The 25,553-nt window shown below is 33.8% G+C and overlaps 2 protein-coding genes across 5 annotated transcripts in view; one reads left to right on the forward strand and one right to left on the reverse strand.

The window, feature by feature from the left end:
* LOC123266732 overlaps window positions 1-25,553 on the forward strand; it is a 751,444-nt gene that overhangs the window by 210,810 nt on the left and 515,081 nt on the right. The gene's annotated exons all lie outside the window — the stretch shown is intronic.
* LOC123266743 lies at window positions 2,574-6,946 on the reverse strand. The gene is made up of 2 exons (XM_044731141.1): window positions 6,631-6,946; window positions 2,574-2,847 (listed from the first exon to the last, which is right to left on the reverse strand). The coding sequence occupies exons 1-2, from the start codon at window positions 6,844-6,846 to the stop codon at window positions 2,740-2,742; spliced, it is 324 nt and encodes a 107-aa protein (XP_044587076.1). The 5' UTR covers window positions 6,847-6,946; the 3' UTR covers window positions 2,574-2,739.

The raw sequence follows: 25,553 nt of genomic DNA on the forward strand, positions 1-25,553 counted from the left end.
GATTTATATTGTCAAGCTTCGCTCAGGTAAGTCAAATAAGTTAATATCCACAATTTTGGAGATTGATGAAGAGCAGTTAGTGTCAAAGTTTTGTGAGCAAGTCATCCAATCTTTTGAAAAAGACGTTTTACCTTCGCGCTTAGGCTTAAATGCAGTATCCAGAAACTATCTTATTCAAAATCATACATCTGCAGTTGCTAAAAAACTTCATGACGATTTAAATGACAAACTCATTTGATTTGTGATGGGACCTATGCTCGTCATGATAAAAGTTCTAATAATGAGATTCAGAGAAAGTCGTATTCTGGTCAAAAGAAAGTACCACTGTGTAAGCCATTTACAATTTGCACAACTGATGGATACATAGTTGATATGCTGGGACCGTATTATGCTAACCAAAATGATGCTACTATAATGCGGGACATTATAGATAATCCTGATGGTATATGTCAATTAGGGTGGCGCAAAAAAAACCGACTATTTTTATTTTGAGTCTCGTGTGAAAAAATGTTGGTTTTTGATGTTTTAAGAGCTCTCTCCAAAGGGCAGCTTAAAAAAAAATTTTTAAGATGTCGCTCTAAATTTTTTTAAATTTCAAAAATCGTCAAAAATCGAATTTTTTTTTTTTTTATTTTTTTTCTCGTTACGGTATAATTCCATAGACTAAAAAAAAATGTTTCTGAAAATTTCAGTTTAAAATTTGAATTTTGAAAGGTCGCTCATAATTTTTTTCAATTTATTAGTGCATTAGTTTAGATTTTTTCGAGCGACCTTTTACTATTCAAATTAAAATTCCATGCATTTTGTTTTTTTTTTATTTAGTACAATAATCGATAAAAATACATCACGAGATGAACTAAAAATCAAGCACAACATAGAAAATATAATTTTTTTTTAATTTAATAATTTTATTTAATCAACTGCCAGGTGTGGGTTCGAATCCCAAGCTGATCTTAGTAACCAGCTTGGTTGAGATTTGACCTTGCCACGTAGGTTAAGATTTTTTCAAACCAAAAAGACCCCAACGTACCACTCCCAACAAAGTCGGCGATATGACTAACTAAAGAAAAAAAAAAGTTATGAGCGACCTTTCGAAATTTAAATTTTGAACTGAAACTTTGAGAAACTTATTTTTTTTTGGTCTGTAAATTTATACCGTAACGAGAGAAAAAAATTAAAAAAAAAAAATTCGATTTTTGACGATTTTTGAAATTTTAAAAAATTTGTAGTGACCTCTTGAAATATTTTTTTGAGCTGTCCTTTGGTGAGGGCTCTTAAAACATTAAAAACTAACATTTTTTCACTCGAGACTCAAAAAAAAATAGTCGGTTTTTTTGCGCCACCCTAATGTCAATTATTAGAACCTGGCGATGCATTTGTGGTTGATCGTGGATTCCGTGATGTTAAAGAATACTCAGAAAGTAAAAATTATAAAGTATTAATGCTAGCACTTAAGGGAAAACGAAATCAATTATTAAAAACGATTATTTTTTTTCGAAGTCTTATGAACGTGATCTTCGCGCGGTTTTTACAGTGAAACTGTTTTTGTTCGGATTTCACATCTTTTTGTAAAGTGCCAATGGTATTCAAATGAGTCTTATGAACGTGGACACATCCTTAAATTATTATTATAAATATATTTTTTATGAAATATAATAATTTTAATCCTGTATAGAAAAATCTGGCCCTTAATGACCGAAACAGATAATCCCATAGTTACGTCTGGCATTCTAAAACTTGGCGCCTAAAGTTTACTTATCCAGTTCTCGCGTCGCACTCTAGTGTGTAGAAATAGAAACTGTTAAAACTCAATTTTAGACTGGAGTTTTCGGTCTACCTATCAAATTACTGCACATAAGCATTTTTTATAGTCTATGAATGTCAGATTTTGCACCGAAAAAAGTTCTAAAACTAAAAATATATGTTGCTATAGTTTGTGCTGCTTAAATTTATTAATTAAGAATAGAATTCATTAAAAAGTAAATGATTAACAGTTTATCAAGATGTAGTCTATTATTAAAAAACGTAACTTTTAATATAATTATTATAATAAATATATAAAATTTTCTAACCCTAAAATCAGGCTCTGCTTACGGTATAGTACTCGGTGAGCTGGCGTTTGAACGGTAATTGGCGCCAGACTTCTATCGAGTCTGTAGATTGACAACAAAATGCTTCCAAGAATTGGAAGTTTTTTTAAAATTGCCTCATTTTTACATAATATGTACTGTCAGCGTCTTACTTCCGACTCAGAGATTTTGGATGAAGTCGTCGAAACAATGAAATCGAAAAATAGTGTAGAAAATACGTTAGCTAATGAAGTTCAACAAAATAGCTGGCAACGTAAAAAATTGCCGTTTCAAACTGAAGGACTATTATGATAATTTGTGGAAAATAGGAAGGATATCTATTCTAGTAACAATATAACACTTTGATTATATATACGTCTATATGTAGTTGCAGCTTTATTATATCTTGTACACAGAACTTCTAGATGTACGTGTGATCGGTACAGAGCTATAGTCAAGAGTGAGTATGTCACAATGTAAGAGACTACTCTAGAGGCTTAGTAATTACTTTAAACGTCTAATAGATGGTGCCTCATGTATGAGCAAAGTAAACTATTTCTGACACTCCCTCCCTTTGCACATACATATTTTAAATATAATGAATAACATATAATTTCAAAAATTACATCTAAAATCGATTAACGATCATGAACACATCTAATATTAAATATTAATAAAAAAAGGTAAAGTCTTTATCTAAAGTTCCAATTAGGAACAAGGTCCTTGAACTTCTTTGTTTTTCTCCGCTGCGCACTCTGCTAAGATTGAATATTAACTTCTGTAAATATTAATTAATTATATGATTAAACTTATTAGTTTAAATCTTCTATATAACATCTATATTTAACATCTAAAATCAACATCTATATTTAACATCTAAATTCGACATCTATATTTAACATCTATATCATCTAAAATTTTATCATCTAAATATTCATCATTTTATTTCTGAGTTTGATATGTGATGTAGAGGGTAAAGGTTTAGTCATAATATCCGCAATATTTTCTTTAGTGGATATCCATTTGACCTTTACCTATTTTGCCTGCCAAGACACATGATTTAACAAAATCACCATGAGTTTCAGCCATTTGAGTTTCTTGCCTGTTCTTTCTCTTTCAGCCAGATTGGATTTGATAAGCTCAACGTCATCATCAAAATCTTTCAATTTGTGACTTTCCTCCATTTGAGTACAGTCACAGGCTGATTTATTATCACATCTAATAGTGACTGGATACATAGTTTTACCTATTATATCTCTAATCGCTTTATCCAAGGAAATTAATTCCTTACAAGATTCACTCATGGCAAAATATTCTGCTTGACAAGTTGATGTAGCAGGAGAGGAATGTTTGTGGCTTCTCCAAGCTACTGTATCACCGTACACTTGGATGATGTAACCACTTGTCGAAGTCGAATTTTCACGATCTCTGAAGCTAGTGTCAGTCATAGCTTCCATAATTTCGGTTTTACCTCTATAGTACAAACCCAAATCAGTTGTTCCTCTAAGATATCTGAAAATTCTTTTGACTTCAGTCCAACCTCCTTTGGTTGGATTATTTTGTCTTCTAGACAATAAATTTACAGCATATGCTATATCTGGTCTGGTTGCACCAGCAAGATACAACAGACTCCCTATAGCCTCTCTATAAGGTGCATTAGCTGGAACATTGGAATCATCTAATTTTCCTATGTTTTTATTGTTTCTATTTTTGACTTGTCTTGTTATCATGGGTGTGTCTTGAGCATCACATTCTTTCAGATCGAAAAGTTCTAGGATCTTTTCAGTGTACTCAGGCTGTGTAATAGACATTTCACATTTACTTCTATCACGGTGAATTTTCATCCCAAGAAAATTCTCCGGTTCTCCCAAAATTTTCATTTCGAAAACGTTACTGAAATGATTTATAATTTCATCTAATTTTTCGGGTACATTGCTAGCTGCAATCATATCATCTACGTATAGGATTACGATGGCAATTTTTCCATCTTTTCTCCAAGTAAATAAGCATGGCTCGTTTAGATCATTCTCCAAACCTAGTTTCAGTGCTTCTTCAGTGAACTTTTTGTTCCATCTCTTAGGACTGATCCTCAATCCATAAAGAGATTTTTCAAGCTTCCAGACCATCTTTTCTCTGATTTCATCACTGCAATCATAGCCTTCTGGAATCTCCATAAAAATTGCTTTTTCCAGAGTCCCATACAGAAAGGCAGTTTTTACATCCATTTGTCTTGCGTCTAAATCAAGTTTATTTATGATTGCTAGTGCTAATCTGATTACTGGAAGTCTTGAGACTGGAGCATAAGTTTCTTTCAGCTCATACTCGTTTACATCTAGAAAACCTCTTACAACCACTCTAGCGTTATAGATGGTTTCTCCAGTTTTGCCAATTTTGGTTTTAAAAACCCATTTAGAGTTTACTACATTAGCATCTACAGGTCTTTTAACTAGATTGTAGACTTTGTTATCATCTATTGATTCTAATCCTTCTTTAACTGCTTTTATCCAATCAACACAGTCTTCCCGCAGTAAACACTCTTTGTAATTACTGGGATCCTTGTTGATAGAAGAAAGCATAGCATGTATAAAATCTTCTTCATCTACAATCGTGAACCTTTTTATTGTTTTGGCATAAACGAAGTTATCATCTATCTTGGGTTTTGGTTTTCTTTTTGAAGCTCTCAACTTCTTAAATTTGGTATCAATTGATACATTATCATCTAATTTACGCTTTTTAGATTTGTCTGAATTAACTAGTTTATCTTTAGAGTTTATTGTTACAGGAGTATTTACATCAGAAGATTCAGAATCTATTTTCCCATCAATTGAATTATCATTTACTTCTACATCTTTTTGTTTTTCAATTGTTGGAGAATCTTCAACTTCTAAATCTTTTGTTTTGTAAATATCCTTATAAACTAGTTTTTCATTAAATCTGATATGTCTTGAATTTAAGAATTTTCCAGAGGTCGGCTCCCACAATACATAACCAGTACGTGAGTAACCTACCAGTATGGATCTTATTGTTCTTTCAGAAAATTTATTTTCTGATATTGGAAGTTTAACATAAGCTAAACATCCAAACCTTCTAATTTTATTCATATGTGTGCTAATCTTTGCATTGAGTTTATTTAATGGTGATACAAAACCATTGGTTTTGTGAGGTATTCGATTGTACATATTAACAGCTGTTTCAGCTGCCAATATCCACATCGATTTAGGCAGGCCAGAGTCAAACAATAACGCTATAATTTTCTGTTGTATTGTTTTATTAAATCTCTCGGCTGTACCATTTAACTCTGGAGTATACGGTGTTGCATAATCTGATTCTATTTTTTCTTTATGCATAACATCTACAAAATCACCTCCCGTAAACTCCCTAGCATTATCAGTTCTGATATAGCACACTTTATCATTTTTACCTAATAAATTTCTAGTTGTATTTATGAAGCTTTCTAAACAACTAGCAGCTTCATTTTTATTTTTAATAGAATAAATTTTTGCAAATCTAGAAAAATCATCTAAAAACACAATAATGTATTTGTAAGCACCTGGGAACGAATTTATTTTAAATTGTCCCATAGTGTCCACATGAATTGTGTGTAACGGCCTATCTGCTATTAGTCTAGATTCTTTAAAGGGTAATTTTTCCATCTTAGCTAGAATACAGGTTTCATAATCTAAAATATTTTCTTTAAACTTTACATTACACAACGACTGCTCAGATTTTTTAAGTTCTTTTAGATAATTCAAGCTTGGATGACCTAGTCTTATGTGCCATAACATACCTTCATCTATTTTTACTATTTTTAATTGTTGTATATTATTTTCAGCACTTTTAATATTATTTAATTCTTCTAGAGCATCAGCTGAATTAATATCTAAAATTCTTCTATTTAAAGTTTGTTCATCTAATAAAAAATCTGTGATTTCTGCTTCTATAGTACTTCTATCTTTCTCCAAAAGACTTTTCTTCTTACTCTCCCTCCCAAACTCAGATGATGTTGATTTATGAGAAGAAACATCTAAATCTCCCTCCATCTTTTGCAAATTTAAATCAACAGGTACTGTCTGAGATTGTTTGGAAAATTCATTTGGAGAAATAATTTCAGCAGTACAAGAGTACGTTGTGTAATCTGACCTATTAACCTCCTCAGCATATTTTACCTCGAAGGTAACAAGCCAGTTAGGTTTAACATATTTTCCTGTTAAACATATTTCACCTGTTTCTTTATCGAATATTTCTAATTTTTTATCATCTAAAAATATTCTTAATCCAGCATCTACAAATCGTCTAAGAGAAATTAAATTATTTGCGATATTTTCTGCAGATAATACGTTCGTTAATTTTATTTTGCTAAGATTTGATTTTAAGTAAAGGTCACCGACTCCATCTATTACTATGTCAGCTGACTTATTTTTATTTGCACTTTTAATTACCTCGCCTGTGCAATGTTTAAAATTACTTAAAATCAAACTCTTGTTAATTATATGCTCAGTTGCGCCTGAGTCCGCAATAAACGTAATATTATCTACATTATTTATATTTTCAAAATTCATACCTGCTTGTCGTGCTTGTGGTTTCTTTTTATCTCCATCCTTTGGTGGGGCTGCTTGCTTTTTGAACGTCTTCGACTTGGATTTGGTGTATTCTTTGGATTTGCCACCAAAACCTCCTTTGAAGAACGTACCTCTTCTAAAAGCACCTCTACCTCTACCTCTACCACGACCACGACCACGTCTGTAGTCAGACCTGCCTGAATTTTGACTGTCATCATTTTTTGGACAAGAATTTGTATTGTGATCAGTGATCACTTTACAAATATAACAGTACCATTCACTAGTTGCTGCTAAAGGACACTGTTTGACGTAGTGACCCGTCTTATCGCATCTATAACAGTTGTCATGGTGTGATTTAAACCGTTTTGCTTGGTTTGCACACGCGTCTTGTTCTTGAGAAGTTTCTGACTTCTTCTCAACTTCCAGCTGCAGCAAATGAGACATCAAATCAACCAGAGTCATTGATCTGCCTTTAAATTGCCTATGCAATAAATCAGCAGTTCGGGCTTCTGGAATTACTTTACTGATAGCTTGGTAAAAAGCTGACCGTTTCTCTTCATCTGTCAGAGGTACTGCGTTATCACAGCTCTCGTATTCAACGATGGTGCTGTCGAATTTATTCCAGAACTCATCAATACTCTCTTTTGGTTTCAGTCTCATGCCGTACAGCTTCGTTCTAACAGAAGTGTGAGTGACATTCTTTTCGACCCTCTTAGCTTCTTTTAGACTTGATATTACCACAATAGGGTCTGTTATAGTGAGAACCCTCTTATAGTATTTATCATCTAAATGGCCAGTAATGATTTCTCTTACTGCTTGCTTTCTTTTTGTAATTGTTTGGACATCCAAATTATCAGGACCAATGACCGTTGGGTCAATAACATCTAATAGATCTTTTGATGATAATTCAGATTTAAGTTTATCCATCCAAATGTTGATGTCACTATCTGAATTAAGAGTATACTTCTTTGGTACCTGATAATTTTGAGATTTTTTGTTTGACTCTAATGTACTTTTTAAGCAGTAATTGAAGCATTAAGAGCCTTAGTTACTTCTATGTTAATATCTTGCGGGCTGGATTGAGCATCTATTCCAGCTTCCGTATGAGTTGAACTTTCGTCTAGAAAAGTGATCGAGTTAAGTAAATTACCTCGAGTACCTTGCATTCGAAGCCGTTCTGCAGCCAATAAATTTTCAGATGTCTTATTAATTAGGCTCATCAAGGTTTTCATTGCCTCAAAACCTTTGTTTTGAAGCTCGATGTTTTCACGCTGTTTACAAAGGAACTGTAGTAGTTCTTGTTATACAGTCTGTTTAGTGGTAGGGGTACTACCACTGCTGCCACTCGATTGAGTTGTTGTGAAAATCGGTGGATTTTCAAAGGTGCTTAACAGAGTTGTTGGTATACTCGTCTGAAAAGCAGCAATTGACTGAGTCGTTGGTGTACTCGTCTGACTTTCCGTAATTTTTGACTGCGTTGTAATTGAAGGAGTAGTTGTCGACATTGCTGGGCTTTCAGATACTCCGGGCCCTTTACAAATAAAATAATTTTATTTTTAGTTTGGATTTTATTTTACGATTAATTAAATAAACGTAACTTCTAATCATCTATAAAACTTCTAAACATCTACAGAACTTCTAAACATCTATAAAACTTCTAAACATCTATAGAACTTCTAAACATCTATAGAACTTCTAAACATCTATAGAACTTCTAAACATCTATAGAACTTCTAAACATCTATAAGACTTCTAAACATCTATAGAACTTCTAAAGTATCATCTATTGATAACTTCTAAAAATTTGGATCCACTTCTAAAATAAATTTAAAAACAAAATTACCTGTTTTTAAATTTTTGTCTGACGTCTCAGATGGAGTATCTTCAGTCTCATTATTATCGAGCATATGTTTATCGTTCTGCTCATTCATTGTTTTTTTGTTCATATCTTCTAGATATCAGTAAACTTCTAATTATGAACAATCTGAAACATACCAAACTTATAAGAGACTGATATTTCACCCCTATTCACAACTGCACTGCAAGTTGTAAATAAAAAGTGAAATCAAACGTAACCCCTGCATGCAACAGCATGGCACACGTGCTCCCTCCCACCTCGTGACAAACGGCACAGCTCATTGAACCGTTCGGGGATGGCCGTACGTACACGTGTGACACACAAATCACACGCCAGAGTAACAACCGATTAAATTGAAACAAAGCTTAGTGCTGTACTACAGACTTTACTTTGAGACAATTATTAAAAGTAGGTAAACAGGGGGGTGCTACTCAGTCGGTTAAACAGATTTGTGGGTTCATGCCCATGTTAAGTTACCGACCGTAGATATGGGTGACCTGTTTTACCGGCCTGCTTTTGCCGACGTGGATATGGTGGAGGTTGTAAGTGGCGCTAGTGGTGAATTCTGCCGCCATTTTGAATCTTACTATCTACCATTTTCCCGCCATTTTTTAAATCTATTCACCATTTTCCCGCCATTTTAAATCCACCATCTGGTAGCTGCTGTCCGCCATTTTAAATCCGCCATCTGGTGGCTGCTATCCGCCATCTGCTATCTGAAATCCGCCATCTGGTGGCTGCTATCCATCATCTGGTGGCTGATATTTTGAGTCTGAAATCCGCCATATTGAGTCTGAAATCCGTCATTTTTAGTCTGATTCCCGCCATTTTGAATTTGATTTCCGCCATTTTGAGTCAGATTTCCGTCATTTTAAATCTGATTTCCGCTATTTTGTTCAAAAATGCACCTGTGATCTCAGCATCAACTATAGTTGCTTAGATCACAGGTGCATTTCATTGTTTATATTCTGAAAAGATTAATATATTCAAACTGTATGTATGAGGAGTACATGCGAGAAGATACGCCATCTGTCGAGGTTTCTATCTACCTCTAAACAGGTCTGAGCCTGTTCAAGGTCATGTAACTATGCAGTTTTCTTTGTTCTTTTTCTGCTGCGTAGTCGATGACGTCATCAGACAGGTTTGAACCTGTTCAAGGTCACGTAACTGCGCAGTTTTCTTTGTTCTATTTCTAACTGCGTAGTAGATGACGTCATCAATCCGGTTTTTAGGTAGAGGAGTGGGGGTAACTGCGCAGTAGATGACTCATTCTGTTCTAGAATTTTCTTACTGCGCAGTAGATGACGTCATCAAACCGGTTTTTAGGTAGAGGAGTAGGGTAACTGCGCAGTATTTTCTGCCTATATAAGCAGCTCGCCAAGAGCGTACTTCACAAAACGAAGTACACGTCTCTAGTGAAGTACCAGTTTGTCGGTAGGCAGTAGTGAAGTACAAGTTCTTGGTGATATACATTTTCTACCTATCAGTATTACTAGTTGTAAGTATTCATTTACTGTCTAATTAATTAATTAAAATATGAATTAAATGAAGGATCATTTAATCAATTGATCAATCACTTTAATTAATTAAAAAATTTTTACAGCTATCAATCATGGATCTTACCAAGATAAATGAAGTTAATTGTCTTACTGGGGCTCTTCCTGTTAAGAAAATGATGGAGTTGGAGTTTAATCGAGAATATAAGATTAACGGTATCAAAACTATTACAACTCAGTATAGGACTAGGATTGTTGTCAATATAAACGATGAATTAAACATTTATTTACCATCTAGAACTATTCAACATCTAAAAGATGATAACTTCATTAAGAGTTTGAATGAATTAATAGATTCAAACTACCTGTTTCTGCGTTTCCTAGGGGGAAAATATAATAAATTTGAATTTATTAATTCTAGTCTTGATGTAAAAATGTCCAGTGGAATTATTTAATCAATAAAATATTGTATTTCAATATAAATAATTCATTGTTTTTATTTATAATCCCTCACATTTTTAATTTAAGATTAATATTTATAATTCAAATTCCATAAGTTATACTTAAACTTAATTTTTCAAGTTACTCATCTTTATGATAGTTTGAATATCGCGCGTCTTGTACCAGAGCCATCTGATATTAGATATTCTTAGCGCGGGAATGTGAATGGTTCAAACAACCTTCTCCACCGCGACCTTTTACCACGCCATCTTTAGGAGAGTAGTGAAAGGTGTTTTCCAATAGTAACAGTATGCTATTTCTGTTGGACTATACCTCCCACCCACAACCATATACCTATGCCTGGCGCGTCTCAAACTTCATATTAGTTGACTATAAAACAATGGTTAATATCAACATTCTTTATAATATATATATATACATATATATACATATATACTTACATATGTATAAATAAGATATAAATAGATGTAATGAGTGAGGGGTTTAAAGAATTTTTAATTTATAATGATCAAATCATAGTTATTTAACATTTTCTATGTTAATTTCGATAAAAAATTAAATATTATCATAATTCAAACCTTAGTTACTTATTTTTAATCAACATGTTTTACATTTCTAGAATCAAATTATTAATAAAAATCTTAATTAAATTTTTAATTACCATGTTTCAGATACATTTTCATAAAATCTTAATTAAATAATTAAATAATTGAATAATATGATTATCAAATATTATTAATAAAATCTTAATTATTAACTAACATGATTTAAGTTTTATTAAAATTATATATTATTCAGGGGGACTCGTCTCGGCTTGAAATAAAATACTGGTTTGGTTAGCACTTAGGTATCTAAGGCTGAGGGCGCTTCGTTCGAATGAAGTGCTGCTCCTAGCGGGTTAATGCCATTTCTATAGTCGAATGTAAAAAAGTTCCTAAATTAAAAAAATTAATGTTTAAAAAATAAAAAATCTTTTTTTTTAGATCTTTAGTTGTTAATTGGATCCTTAAGCAACAAAAGATGACAAATAACATCATTTTTAATTTTAAACAATAAATTGTCATCCTCAAATTCGTGGCTTTTAATGTACATTTAAATAATTACCTTTAAGCTTTGCTTTGGCTATGCGGAAAAATCACAAGCGCCGGGGCAAGGCCAGGAGAGTTCAATCCCGGCTTGGACCCGTAATTGTTTTTTTTTTTTTTTTACATTTATTATTTCTAAGGAAATTATAAATTTTTTAAGAACAATTTTTTTAGGCGTCTTGCACATCCAAATTAAAAAAATGTATTTCTTAAAATTATCCTCAGCATCTGCTGAGTTAATTTTTTTCTTTCTCTTTTAGTGCAAATTAAATACTGAAGCTTCATTTGAAACTTTTATATGCGATTTTTCAAACTTATTTCAATTGTACATCATTAGCTTTTAATTTATAAAACACAAAAATTTATTTTATGATTAAATTCCATCTAAAAAATACTTTATTAACAGTATTAAAATTTAAATTATTACAATTAAACAACAGAAGTAGACAAATGTAATAAACTATACAATCATATATAAATTTTATAATATTTTAAATAACTTATTTATTCTTTATCACGATTCTTAACATTTCTTGTTTTCTGATACTTTTTCCAAGCTCTCAAGAACATAAAGTCGTAATTTTTTAAATGATCCTTCTTCCCCGATAAATGATCGTTTATGGCCAATCACCAGTCATCAATAAAACGCTTAATTATTATATTAATTGTTTCTTCGTGTAAATGTTCACGATGTTGAGCACATAAGCACCAAGTGCTATCGATATTTTTTTGCTTTATCGTATCTTTCAATATTGCACTTATTTTGAAGCGATAACAATGAAATGGCATTGCACTGCTTAATATTTCCAATACTTTCGTATACAAAAGGTCAAATCCAGATTCTGGACAATCTCCTTGCCGACAAAATGAAATTTTACATTCGGCACAAGAATGTGCTTTTTTCAAAATTTGCGGTAGGATTTCATTTTTACGACAAAAATGACTATTACAATCAGGGTTCACTTTAGAATTGTTGTTTATAAAAATATTTACGCAGTCACTGTTTAAATCAATTACGTCTCCTTCGTCAATAATATTTTCTTCAGTGTCACAATCATTATCATTATCACCGTCCAATTGCTTGAAAAAGCTTTCAAAGATGTTGATAATATCTTCGGGAGGCGTAGCTTCGGATGTACATTCAACATTACCGTGTTTGATTTTAAAAGATCCCATGTTTTGTAAAATATATGTTTTAAGTAAACTCAAAACCTGATAACTTGTTGGCGACCTGTTGCAGCTACGTTGTCTTAACCAACCAAACAAATTCTCAACAAAGTCTTGGTTGATAAAACCTGTTGAAAACTCGGTAAAACCCAGATCTTTCAAAATTTTCCATAATTTTTCATATCCTTCTATGTTTGTATATAGATTCCTTAATGAAGGCACTAATTTTGATTTTCGAGTTTTTGGATCTACAAAACGAATACACTTCAAAGTTCTTTTACAAGAAGTCCACAATTCATGATGTGGGCTACTTGCAGACACTTTGACGCGGTAGATCGATTTATTTATCTGTGAGGTGCCATTGGTCGAATCAAACAGATCGTTAAAAGTTTGACAGACCTCACGTGTGAAAGTTGCACCTGTTCGCAGCTGCTGGGGTCCTTGGATCGTAAGGACGGGATCTATAATAAAGTAAAAATAAATAAATAAATAAGTGTACATATGTTATTGTTATATAAATATAATCATCAGATAGTAAAATCGAATTCATTACAAATTAATAACGTACTTTTCAACGCTAATAAATATTGAATGTAATCAGCTACAGTTTTACTAAAGATCTGAGTCGCGTTTTTGACGCGCATTTTACTGATCTTATTAATGTAAATATGCTCATCAGTAATTTTTTTTAAGTGATCATTACCCTGCATTCTGAATTTATTAATCTCATACATTTGTTGAATGTCAGACCACGTAGCATACCCCACAACTTTATCAGGATTTTGTTCCAAAAAAAACTCAAGATCCTTCGTCAGTAGATTATTACGTATCCCCTTAAAAATGTGTGGACTATCAAAAAGTGGGACAATTGTATGTTTTTTGATTATGAAAGTATTGTCTGAAATAATATAAAAACAATTACTTTAACACATTACATTGATATGTATATAAATATACTAGTAAAAAAGTCATAACTAAATACCTGAACGTTCGTTGCGCTTGAATCGTGCAATGTTTGTTTCTTGTATCAGATCTTTTACGGCTCTTACATTGTTTGTTCCCTGATCACAAACAGTAGCTACAGGATGAAATCCAATATCAATTAATTGCCCGATCACATCTTTCACAATTCGTTTCAAGTCGGGAACACTAGTTTGGCTTTCGCAAAACCCACTGTAGATTGGCAAATGCCAGCCACTACAGATCAAACGAATTGATACTGCAAGTACATGATCAGCAAATTTTGCAGTTCTTTTGTCTCGAAAATCTTCGAAGCCAATTATTTTGTCTTTCTTGGCGTCATAATCTACATGAGGTGAAATAGAAGCTTCATCCCAAGCAACCATGCAGACTTTTTCTTCTAAGCTCAATCTTGCACTCTCCAAGTTCAAATAATGCTTTGTAATTGGAGAAATACCAGTATCAAATACTATTTTACGCATAATAGATTGCAGAGAAGTATTTCCAGGCATGGCAAAGATAGAGCTTAGAAATTTATAGTTTGCTGGGGATCTTTGCTGGATTAACAAAGACAATAATTTCTGAGACAACGTATACCGCCTGCCCTATGAACAGAAATAATAACAATCATAAAAATTTAAAGTTAATTGTTATTAAAGAAAAAAAAATTCTGACAAACCTTTGGATTATTTTTAGTTTGCTGGAACTGCATTTCAATAAATATTTGTTGGAAGCTTGATAGCTTCTGGAAGTTTTTAAAATTAATTTTAAGTGCACTATTGCATTTTTTTAATTTACATCGCAATTTTTTGCATTTTGTCCTCTCAATTTTTAATGCTTTTTGTAGTCGCAATACCTCCTCCTTCGCTTTACAAGATTTCATTGTTTTTAATTTTATTGGTGACGGGGGAACTTCGTTGTTGCTATTCTCTATACAAACTAGCCCACTTTCCTCATGAGTTATAGAGTCCCCGTTGATACACTGCTAAAAATAATAGTAGTTTATAAATTAAATGAAGAAAAGAAAAATAATGAAGTAAGCTGGAGTTCTTACCTGTTCTTTTTGCTTGATCAATCGTTTTATATTAACTGAAGGATACGCTGTGGCTGCTAATTTAGGCCGAACACTTGTCATTATATACATTTCATCTGAGAAATGTTTACAACAAACGAAAAGGTTTTTGCGGTGTAGTTCTCCTGCTGCGATGTTATTAATTGATGAACAATTTATTTGTGTTTGCCACAATAAAGAACGTTTTTCATCCTTGGGAAATTTATGTGCCAATATCCCAGTTCCTGATGAACATCCTGGCACTACACACGAAAAACCCATAATAAAAAATTTTTCTTCACTTATCAATAAATATTCAACAAACTGTTTTTATCTAGTAATTTTATTACATATCCGGGAACTTTATATAAAATGTTATGAAAAAATTGTAAGAGAATAAAAAATCAGATCACATAGAAGGTATATTCAATAAAATTGTTACTATCATAAGTGGCCAAAACAAAATCGCAACGATTTCAAATTGGAGTAAGAAATAAAGCGCCACCACTATTCTGTACAAATGGCGGAAAAAATTTTGAAAATATTTTCAATGATAAAAAAAATATTGGGAAAATTACTTACATTTATATAATTAATAAAACAGATGACTATCAAACGAGTAAATTGTATATCAATTTATTCTTTTGTTAAAATGGAAAAAATTGTATAATTAAAAGGTACTTACTTCTTAACGAGCGAGAAGAAAAAAATCATACAGACAACATCTTTCTTTCGTAGAAAATAAACATTGCATTAATTATTATGTTTTATAAATTAAAAGCTAATGATGTACAATTGAAATAAGTTTGAAATGAAGTTTCAGTATTTAATTTGCGCTAAGAAAGAAAGAAAAAAATTAACTCAGCAGATGCTGAGGATAATTTTCAGAAATACATTTTTTTAATTTGGATGTGCAAGACGCCTAAAAAAATTGTTCTTAAAAAATTTATAATTTCCTTAGAAATAATAAATGTAAAAAAAAAAAAAAACAATTACGGGTCCAAGCCGGGATTGAACTCTCCCGGCCTTGCCCCGGCGCTTGTAATTTTTCCGCATAGCCAAAGCAAAGCTTACAGGTAATTATTTGAATGTACATTAAAAGCCACGAATTTGAGGATGACAATTTATTGTTTAAAATTAAAAATGATGTTATTTGTCATCTTTTGTTGCTTAAGGATCCAATTAACAACTAAAGATCTAAAAAAAAAGATTTTTTATTTTTTAAACATTAATTTTTTTAATTTAGGAACTTTTTTACATTCGACTATAGAAATGGCATTAACCCGCTAGGAGCAGCTCTTCATTCGAACGAAGCGCCCTCAGCCTTAGATACCTAAGTGCTAACCAAACTAGTATTTTATTTCAAGCCGAGACGAGTCCCCCTGATATTATTTTTATTATTAATTAAAAAGTTTTAGATTTATCAAATATTTAATATTATTAATAAATCTTAATTAAATAATATGATTTAAGATTATCAAATATTCTTATTGATTAACAAGTTTTAGATTTATCAAATACTTTAATATTATTAATAAAATCTTAGTTATATTATTAACTAACATGATTTAAGTTTATAAAAATTGTAGTTGTACTATTGATTAACAAGTCTTAGATTTACTTTATATAATATTAAATAATCATAAAATTTTACTTTTAAAAAATAAAACATTTTCCAATAAACTTTCTAAATGCTAAAAAGGAACCATTGATAAAATCTTTTATGAAAAACTTTGATAAATCTATATTATCCTAATCATCATCTTCATCACTAGAGAATTTTTCGAAAAATCCCTCATCGTTTGCAATAGGTATGATATTATTCATTGCATCAACTAATTGACGATGTTGCGCATGAAAATTCACCATTCGAAGGAATAATGAATTGATCCAATTGTTAACGCAGGTGTACTCATCGACATTTACACCATTGTCACCGTTTTTAACAAAACACCATGCGAGGCATTGATTGCTTATAAACAGAACCGCTGTTACACCATGAATTGTAATTTCTGCACCTTCGATTTGCTGGTCATCCATCACCCTTCGACTCAGATCTTGAAAAATTATACTTGAAACTTCTCTTTCTGTTCCTCCCAGCAGCCATTCGTTGGGCACGAATACAGTATAACGCAGTTCTGAACCTTTTGATGGATAAACTGTAATAAATAATCATTAATAGTAATTTTATAAATATTTAATTTATTATTATTATTATTATTATTATTATGTTATTAAATGCTCAGGGGGGTTGTCCCCGGAGTTCGATTCTCCGAGGGCCCAGCCTGAGCTCCATCCATTACTGCTGGACCACTCCGCACAACAAGGCGGTTAGTGATCACAGCAGGCCAAAGTCATTTTCCTAAGTAGACGGAGGGAACCTAGTATGACAGCCTTCTGCATCCTGACCGCCAAGAATTCAGCTTTTGATGAGCAAGCTGGAACTCTGGCAAGTGAGAATACAAAAGACTGTTTCATCCCTCCGAGGACGCCAACAATCAGGACGACGAGCTTGACACGGTAACCTGGGTAAAGTTTGCCAATTTCAAACAGGAGATCCTGATATATCTGTCTTTTGTGCTCTTCTTTGGCTGAGATGTTGTATTCAGCCGGGGCCGAGAACTCAATGACATAAATGTCACGAGTAGCCTTGTCGAAGAGCACAATATCAGGTTTGTTGTGATCTATCCGCCGAGTTGTTGCAAACGGCATGTTCCAATAAATTTTGCAACTGTCATTCTCAACAACCTGGGGAATATCTCCTGGCAGATAAGGCAGCACCGGTGTCACGTCAATACCGTAGCGGTGACGAAGATAGTAGTACAGTACTCTCAGGGCAGCATTGTGACGCTGGATGTATGCACCTCTCGCCAGCACAGGACATGCTGACAAAATGTGCATAAGCGTCTCCGGATGTTGTTTACACGCCCTGCAGGTCGTGTCCGGGAGCTGCACCTGGAGCACCTTGCTACGGTACTCTAGAGTGTTAATGACACCATCTTGGCAAGCAAATATGAACCCTTCAGTCTCGGACATCAGGCCAGCTGACTTTAAGAAGGAAAACGTCAGCTGGGTGGACAAGCCATGATCACGCACGTGTTTGAAGAACACGCTGTGCATAGACTTGTCCATCAGTTTGCCTAGGAGTAGTTTTTCCTCGGCGTTCCTGATGACGCTCTTGAATTCCTCCTTTCGGAGTTCCATAAGAGCGTTTATTTCTCCAAGACCAAGGGTTCTTGCCGCATATATTGCTGCCTTATATAAGAACGACCCCTCATGCGCATTCTCATGTTTATGAACAATTTGCATAAGAAAGTCATCCTCATCTGCAGTGAAATTGACAACTTCGTGTGTTAAACCCAGGACTAAACGATTGTGAAGCCGCTCCAAGCTCTGCAAACCTCTCCCACCGATTGACCGGGAGAGGTATAATCTGGCGACTGATGAATTGGGGTGCATGCTCCGGTTCATGTTGATAGTCTTACGGGTTCTGATGTCGAGATCTCGCAGATCCTTTCGGGCCCATTTTAAGATACCGAAAGAGTATAGTAAGACTGGGACAGCGAGCGTGTTAGTAGCGGAGACTTTATTTTTGCCGGAAAGTTCGGAGGACCAGATTTTCCGGAGTCTCCTAACATACTCGCTACGGAGAGTTGCTTGGACTTCGGAGACCGCATGCATGCGGTGCTCTTCCATTCCTAGATATCTATACAACTCTCCGGCGTCTAATTGTCTTAAAACGCTCCCATCTACCAACTCGACATCATCACCCGTAACAGAGCACTTACCCCTCGCCAGATGTACGACCGCACACTTGTCCAACCCAAAAGACATTCCGACATCCCGCGTGTACTCTGCTACGATGTTAAGGGCCGCCTGTAGATGATCTTCATCAGCACTATACAGCTTCAGGTCATCCATATAAAGCAGATGGGTAATCGAGTATTTTCGATCACCCGGAGGCCCCACAGAGTACCCACGAGTTTTACGGAGAGCAACAGATATAGGCAGCAGTGAGATGCAAAACAGCAGAGGGCTCAAGGAATCACCTTGGAAGACCCCTCGTTTGTACTCTACAACTCCGGTTATGTGCAATGCGTTTCCACTTCCAATGTGAAAACGCGTTCGCCAGAGCTGCATTGTACGCCGAATGCATTCCACTATTTCAGGATTGACCCTCAGGCATTTGAGGAGATATAAAATCAACTCATGAGAAGTTGAGTCAAATGCCTTGCGATAGTCGATCCAGGCCATTGACAGGTTGCGTTGATAGTAGATCGCATCTTGTGTGACACATCGATCAACTATCAAGTTCTCTTTGCAACCTGACAGGCCTCTTTTGCTGCCACGCTGTTCATATATCTGTTGCCATACAGGTTCTATCTCCTGCAAAATACGGTTGTTTAAAATTTTTGTAAAAATTTTATAAACCGCATTCAAGCAGGTGATAGGCCTGTAATTCTTTGGGTCAGATAAGTCACCTTTTTGGTATCAGTACGGTTCGCCCTTCCACGAGCCAGTCTGGAATCGGTTCGTCAGCTCTAATGTACGATGTAAATATACGGGCCAGATGGAGGTGGGTAGAAGTAAACTTCTTCCACCAAAAGACATTTATGCCATCTGGTCCCGGGGCAGCCCAATTTTTGCTGCCATTTAGAGCTGAACGAACTTCATTCACACTGACTACAGGGCTCTCTTCATCAGCATTCTGTCTACGGTGTTCCCGACAGAATGCTTTAAAGTCGTGCAGAGCTGGAGTATTGGCGTTCACGTTTGGTTGATCTCCATACAACTCAGTCCAAAAAGCTTCCACCCGCTCAGGTGTTGGATAATTCCCGGTAACATCGGTCTTTGGTGTCAGAAAGCGTGAAGGGCTGGATCGAAACAACGAGTTGTCGACCAACCGCTTCAGCCTTTTCTCTAGTGACTTTTTGGCAGTCACTAGAGCCCGCAATTTATTGAGAGACTCTTCCTTGATGACAAGAAGAGTACTCTTATTCAGTGTGTGATGACGCCACCGAAGTTCAGCAGCAATGCGCCGAATTTCGGGGCGTGTATGCTCTTTGAGTTGTTTCAAACTCAATCACACACTGAATGCGGGAGACCTGTTTCCGGGATCTGTCAATTTTGAGTCCAAGTTGTGAGATGCGCTGTCTCAACCTTGCCTCGATCGAGAGACAATGTCTCTCTCTCGGAAAAGCCGAAACTGCTGCACCATACACAACCTGGCTCACAGTGAGCAGGGTGGAATCCTCCAGGATGTTTGCACGGAGATCTTCATTTACCGCTTCTAGCTGTTGTTGGGAGTAAGTTATCTTTTTAGATATACTTACTTGCCGTCCTATAAAGGGATTGTTGTCATCCAAGGAGGAACGGCGTCGCTCTTGGTGTAATTGCGCCGGAAAGGAAAGTCTATTAGACTGCCTTCTATCCGGCACAAGCGATCTTCTATTACGCCGAAGATAAGCGGCATAATTACGCAGGTGTATAGGCGTAAAATGCTCTAGCTCCGGATGCATATCACTCCAAAGAGTGTGCATCCGGGCCATATAACCGCTCACCCCCGGCTCGCTACGTTGGTAGCACACCAAGAGGTCGACTCGTAGTTCCTCCGTCCACTTAAAGTAAGTCCTTAAAGCGCCAGGGTCGTCATCGTTCATCGGGTCCGGCGTGCTCCTCCCACCTGATGAATGGTCCTTATCCGAAAAGGACCGGTTGTGGGGAGCACTTCTGAGATTACGCCTTGTTGTAACTCAGTATTTCAATGCAGTGGGTAGTTGGCCCACTGCATCGGCTACGTCGTTCACCTACAGACCTGGTGTCATGGTCTGCGTTTCCCGTGATGCGCCGCTTGGAGGCCACGTAGCAAGCACCGCTTATTATTATTATTATTATTATTATTATTATTATTATTATTATTATTAGAAGATAAAAAACTTACTTGGTACATGCAGTTATTGTTTTACCACATATTCATCGTAGAGCTCGGGATACATTTCCACCAAAAGATCCCCAGAAAAACCATATCTTTGAAGTGATGGTTCTATATCCCCAGGAATCCTAAACCACCAGGATAACTCCTCATGATTTATCGTTAGCAAGGTTGCCGTATCATTAATGGTTATTATGGCTTCATTAAATTCTTCACCACCCAGAACTAAACGACCAAGTTCAATGATGATAAGATCCCATAATGTATTAGGTTCAATCATATTCCATTCCATAGGAATAATAATTTCATAACTGATTGAATTCCCTATCTAAAAAATTGAATAAAAAATTATTGTAAGTAGTAAAAAATTTTGTTAAAAGTTTTTGGTATAAACTACTTAAGAAAAAATAATACTTTTTGTTATCTACGATACTATTGTTGCAGTTATAACTATCGATGTTGTTGATATTTAATTGCGAATACTTTGTTATCTATAAATCTGATAAACATTTATATATATATTTATTAAAAAAACTTTCACATTTACAAAATATATTATAATTAAATAATTATTATCAATTACACACAGCAAGACTTAAATTTATTTAATATTATTAATATTTTAAATAACACTTACGATGTTGTCGCTGTGACTATTGTAGTTGCTTTGTGCTATTTCACTAAAATACTAACCCCTAAGATCTTCCTAGAAAGTTCTTTCTTCCTGTAGAGCCAGAGGGCCCTACAATCCTCCAATAGTAGCTATCAGACCGAAAACGCATGATGCTGATTGGTTCTTTCATTGAGTACACACTATACACAGCTGATAAGTTGGTATTTTTGATGTTAACATAAAACGTTTATAAACGTTGTTATGTAAAAATTATTGGATAAATATAATAATCATTTTTCATTATCCCTGAATCCGAAATTTCATCAAAATTCATTAATTTCTTCGATTAAAATTTAATCACTGAAAATTCTACATTAAGGGCTCATTTGGCGCGTGAAAGTAGTCAGTTCAAAATATTACAAAATTTTTTTTTCAGTTATATATCTAAAATAATTAGATCTTCATTATAAAATTAATCAAATATTAATAATAAAATATTAGAAAATAATAATAATTATTATTTATCTTTATTTCAAAATTATTATTATTGTTTAATAAACTAATATAAGACAGATGTGCCATCTATAGTCAAATCCAAAAATCTTCTATCGATATATTTTAAAAATCGATACTCACTTTTTATTTTCAAATGACTTATAAAATAATATACAACTTTTAACTTAAACAAAATTAATAATAAATAAATTAAAATAAAATATTAATAACAAAATATTAGAAAATAGAAATTATTATTATTATTATTTCAAAAATATTATTGAATAAACTAATATAAGACAGATGTGTCATCTATAAACAAATTCAAAAATCTTTAATCAATATATTTTTAAAAATCAATATTCACTTTTTATTTTCAAATGACTTATAAAATACAACTTTTAACTTAAACATAATTAATAAATTAAAATAATGAATATAAAAAAAAAAATAAAAACTGATTATTGATTTTCATAATTAAAAATCAAAAACATTTACACCATCTACAGATGTTTATAGGATATTACAACCAATAACAGTACAGTAAAATTATTTGAATATTCAAAATAAAATACATTTACGCCATCTGTAGATGAGTACTACCATCAACAACAGTGCTGTGAAATTATTTGAACTTAATGACTAACAATAATTAATTCTATTTTAAATTAAATGTAATAGGATATAATAATAACAACTATAATTCATTTATTTTAGATTTATTGGGTGCTTACAAACCAATCTTTTAAATTTTTTACATTTTCCAAAGCGCATAAATTAGATAAACAATCATGATAATTACAAAAACGATTATTACATATTTTCATGCTTTTTAAAGATGGACATTTGAAATTTTCAAGATCGATTACAATTTTATTGGTACAATCAATTAAATTTTGGATCCATAATTTTTTTTTTATACCTTTAACATAAATAATTTTTTTATTATTAGTTAAATAATTAAGAACTTCTTTGAGCTTGTAATATGAAGTTGTTCCGGTATTCCAACCGATGCCATGATAATTTCGGATCAGCCAGGTATTCAGACGTTGATAGTTGGCTGATAACACCTTCCAGTGATATGGTGGTTGGAATAGTGTGTATGATAATTCTTCAAGATGATCAATATCATGTTGAATTGTTATCGAGGCCAATTCCTTGACAATGAAGCGATTATCAGGCCCTCTGAATCCTTGAACGTCCAAAATGATCTCCATTATTACTGCTCTCGACAACGAGAAGCGACTGAATGATGATTCTCAAAGTCAACTCAAACTTTTATAATCCGATCTCAGGATTTTACCCCCACCACTCGATAATCTTATTGGTTAATTATTTTTTCTTGTTTAATTAATAATTTGATTGGTTTTTCAAACTACGCGGTAGATTTTTGAACTGTGTAGTAGATTGCGTCATCCAAGAGGTCCGAGTCTCTTTCTACTACGTAGTTGATGACGTCATCACAATTTTTATAGGTTATAATTTCCTCACTATTTAACTTATGATTTTTAGGTTATATTCATCCTTTCCCGCCATTTAACATAATTTTTAGGTTATGTATATGGTTTCCCGCCATTTAACTAATGAGTTTTAGGTTATGTTCATGCTTTCCCACCATTTATCTTATGATTGATAGGTTATATTCAATAACTACGCAGTTTCTATTTTTAGATTATGACTCATACTATTCTAGAATTTTCTAACTGCGCAATAGATGACGTCATTGCCTGGCTATAAAAACAGCGCGCAGTGGGCATACTTCAATACAGTGAAGTACGAGTTTATAGTGTGAAGTACGAGTTTACAGTGAAGTACCATAGTGATTTTGCTACCCTGGAACCTGCTACTGAAATCTGGTGTTGAAATCTGCTGACGGAATCCCAATCATGGCACCTCACCGTAAATATCATGTTACTGACACCATGTATGAACTTATTCGATCGACAACGTTCAAGCGAGTCAATACTCAAGACAAAACCCCAAGCCCGTTGATGTTCAAGAGGATGTGTGAACTTGAGGTTGGGAAAATATACCAGCTAACAGGTATCAGAGTGGTGATGACAGATCATGGACTTAATGTAGAGATAGATTTAGAAGACAATTTTTCAACATTTTTACCATCTGTCGCTAATCAGAAGTATCTCAGAAGCCCTCACATGATCATGAAGATGAAAAAATTGATCGATGCCAAGAATCTACATCTCCGCTATACAGGAACCATGTATAATAAATTTACTTTTTTAAATTATCAAAAATCTTAAGTTGATATTTTAAGAGAGATATGTTTTAATATGAATCTTGATTAATATGTTATCAACTTATTATACTTAATAATTTTTATTTTTGTACTTATTATAGTAAGGTTTATAATTAAAAAACACAAAATTATAAAAAATTTTTTCTTTATTTACTATTTTTAATTACATTAAGTTTATTTATTATTTTTAATTACATTAAGTTTATTAATTAGTACAGGTTCAATAATTTTATTTAATTCTTGTATTGGTCGGCTAAATCGTTCTCCATCTCTTGCTGCTTGTTCCCATGGACCTTTCCTCGCTTGTCTGGATGCAAAGTCCCACCCATACATGTAATGTATGGTGGGTTTGGGGTCAAACTGCACCATTAAGTAAGTTTTCTTACAGTGCTGCTGATTGGATTGTATTCTACTATTCGGTCATGAATTATTAGACAGTAAGCAGTAGTTTGATTTGGAAACTGTGCTGATGATTCAAATTCCAGACGTATATCCACAGGTCCAGACTTGATTGACTCGTTCTGCTTGGAACAGTCAATTATATACAGAGGTGCTTTATTCAGAAAATCTTTCTTAGCCAATAGTGGTTCAGCTTCTTTTCCATAGTAAGCACTTTGAAAATTTGTGTACATGTCATACATCAAGGCGTACTGATTATTCGTAATGTTGAGGTTCAAATTTCCATATGGATAACTCTGAGAGTTCAAGATGAGCTTAATATCTCTTATGTTACAGTGGTCAAATTCGCTTGCATTTTGATTCGATTGATTTTTTCTTGCTGTTTGAAATTCAATGATGACAAAACGAGGTTTCTCGAGTTGATTTGTTGTTTTAATTGCCCAAATGTGATTGGTTGTAGCTGGTAGCAGTGGATACTCATACAATTCCCAAGTCCGAAAACTGATTGGGATAGCTGGATCAGAGGTTATGTAATTCAACACATCGATTTTTTGCTTGTCAGACATTGTTATATATGGTACAATCCACTCAATTTTTTGAATCATAATTGAAACATTTTCATCCTCAGCGGTAACAACATAAGCATTTTGATCAGTATTTGATCTGATCAGTATCAATTCATGCTTAGCATTCACGATAACTCGTTGATAATCTTCAGCAAATCCGAGAATAAAACTCAGCGGTACTGAGACATCAAAGTAGCCATTAGCATTGGTCAACTTGTTATCATCTTCATTAACAATCCAACCAGCATTTTCCAGAATATTTTGCTGTCCTGGAGTCAGAGAAGCATATCCTTTCATAACACTGGTAATGCCAATATTCTTACATCTGTCAATTTCTACACCATTCAACTCATAACGTATCTCTTCAAACATATGACAGACAGCCATGTTGATCATCTTTGTAGTAGCACTTACAGCAGTACCATCAGCTTTCCTCATTCTTCCATAAAAATGTAATGTGCTCTTGCTTGGGAGCAAGCACAGATCTTGATGCTGAACAGCAATCCTGATTTCATTACTGTTGTTGAACGTTGATGATGCGTATGGTAGGTGTGAATGAGCTTCACAGTGTGCAATAGACTCAT

The sequence above is a fragment of the Cotesia glomerata genome, linkage group LG6, assembly GCF_020080835.1.
Source record: "Cotesia glomerata isolate CgM1 linkage group LG6, MPM_Cglom_v2.3, whole genome shotgun sequence".
Classification (NCBI taxonomy): Eukaryota; Metazoa; Arthropoda; class Insecta; order Hymenoptera; family Braconidae; genus Cotesia; species Cotesia glomerata.

Coding starts and splice junctions, on each gene's coding strand:
- LOC123266743 (XM_044731141.1), bottom strand. CDS start 6,846: ATGATGACAGTCAAAATTCAGGCAGGTCTGACTACAGACGTGGTCGTG. Junction 2,848..6,630: donor ACCACAAGCACGACAAGCAG/GTATGAATTTTG, acceptor TAATATTTACAG/AAGTTAATATTCAATCTTAG.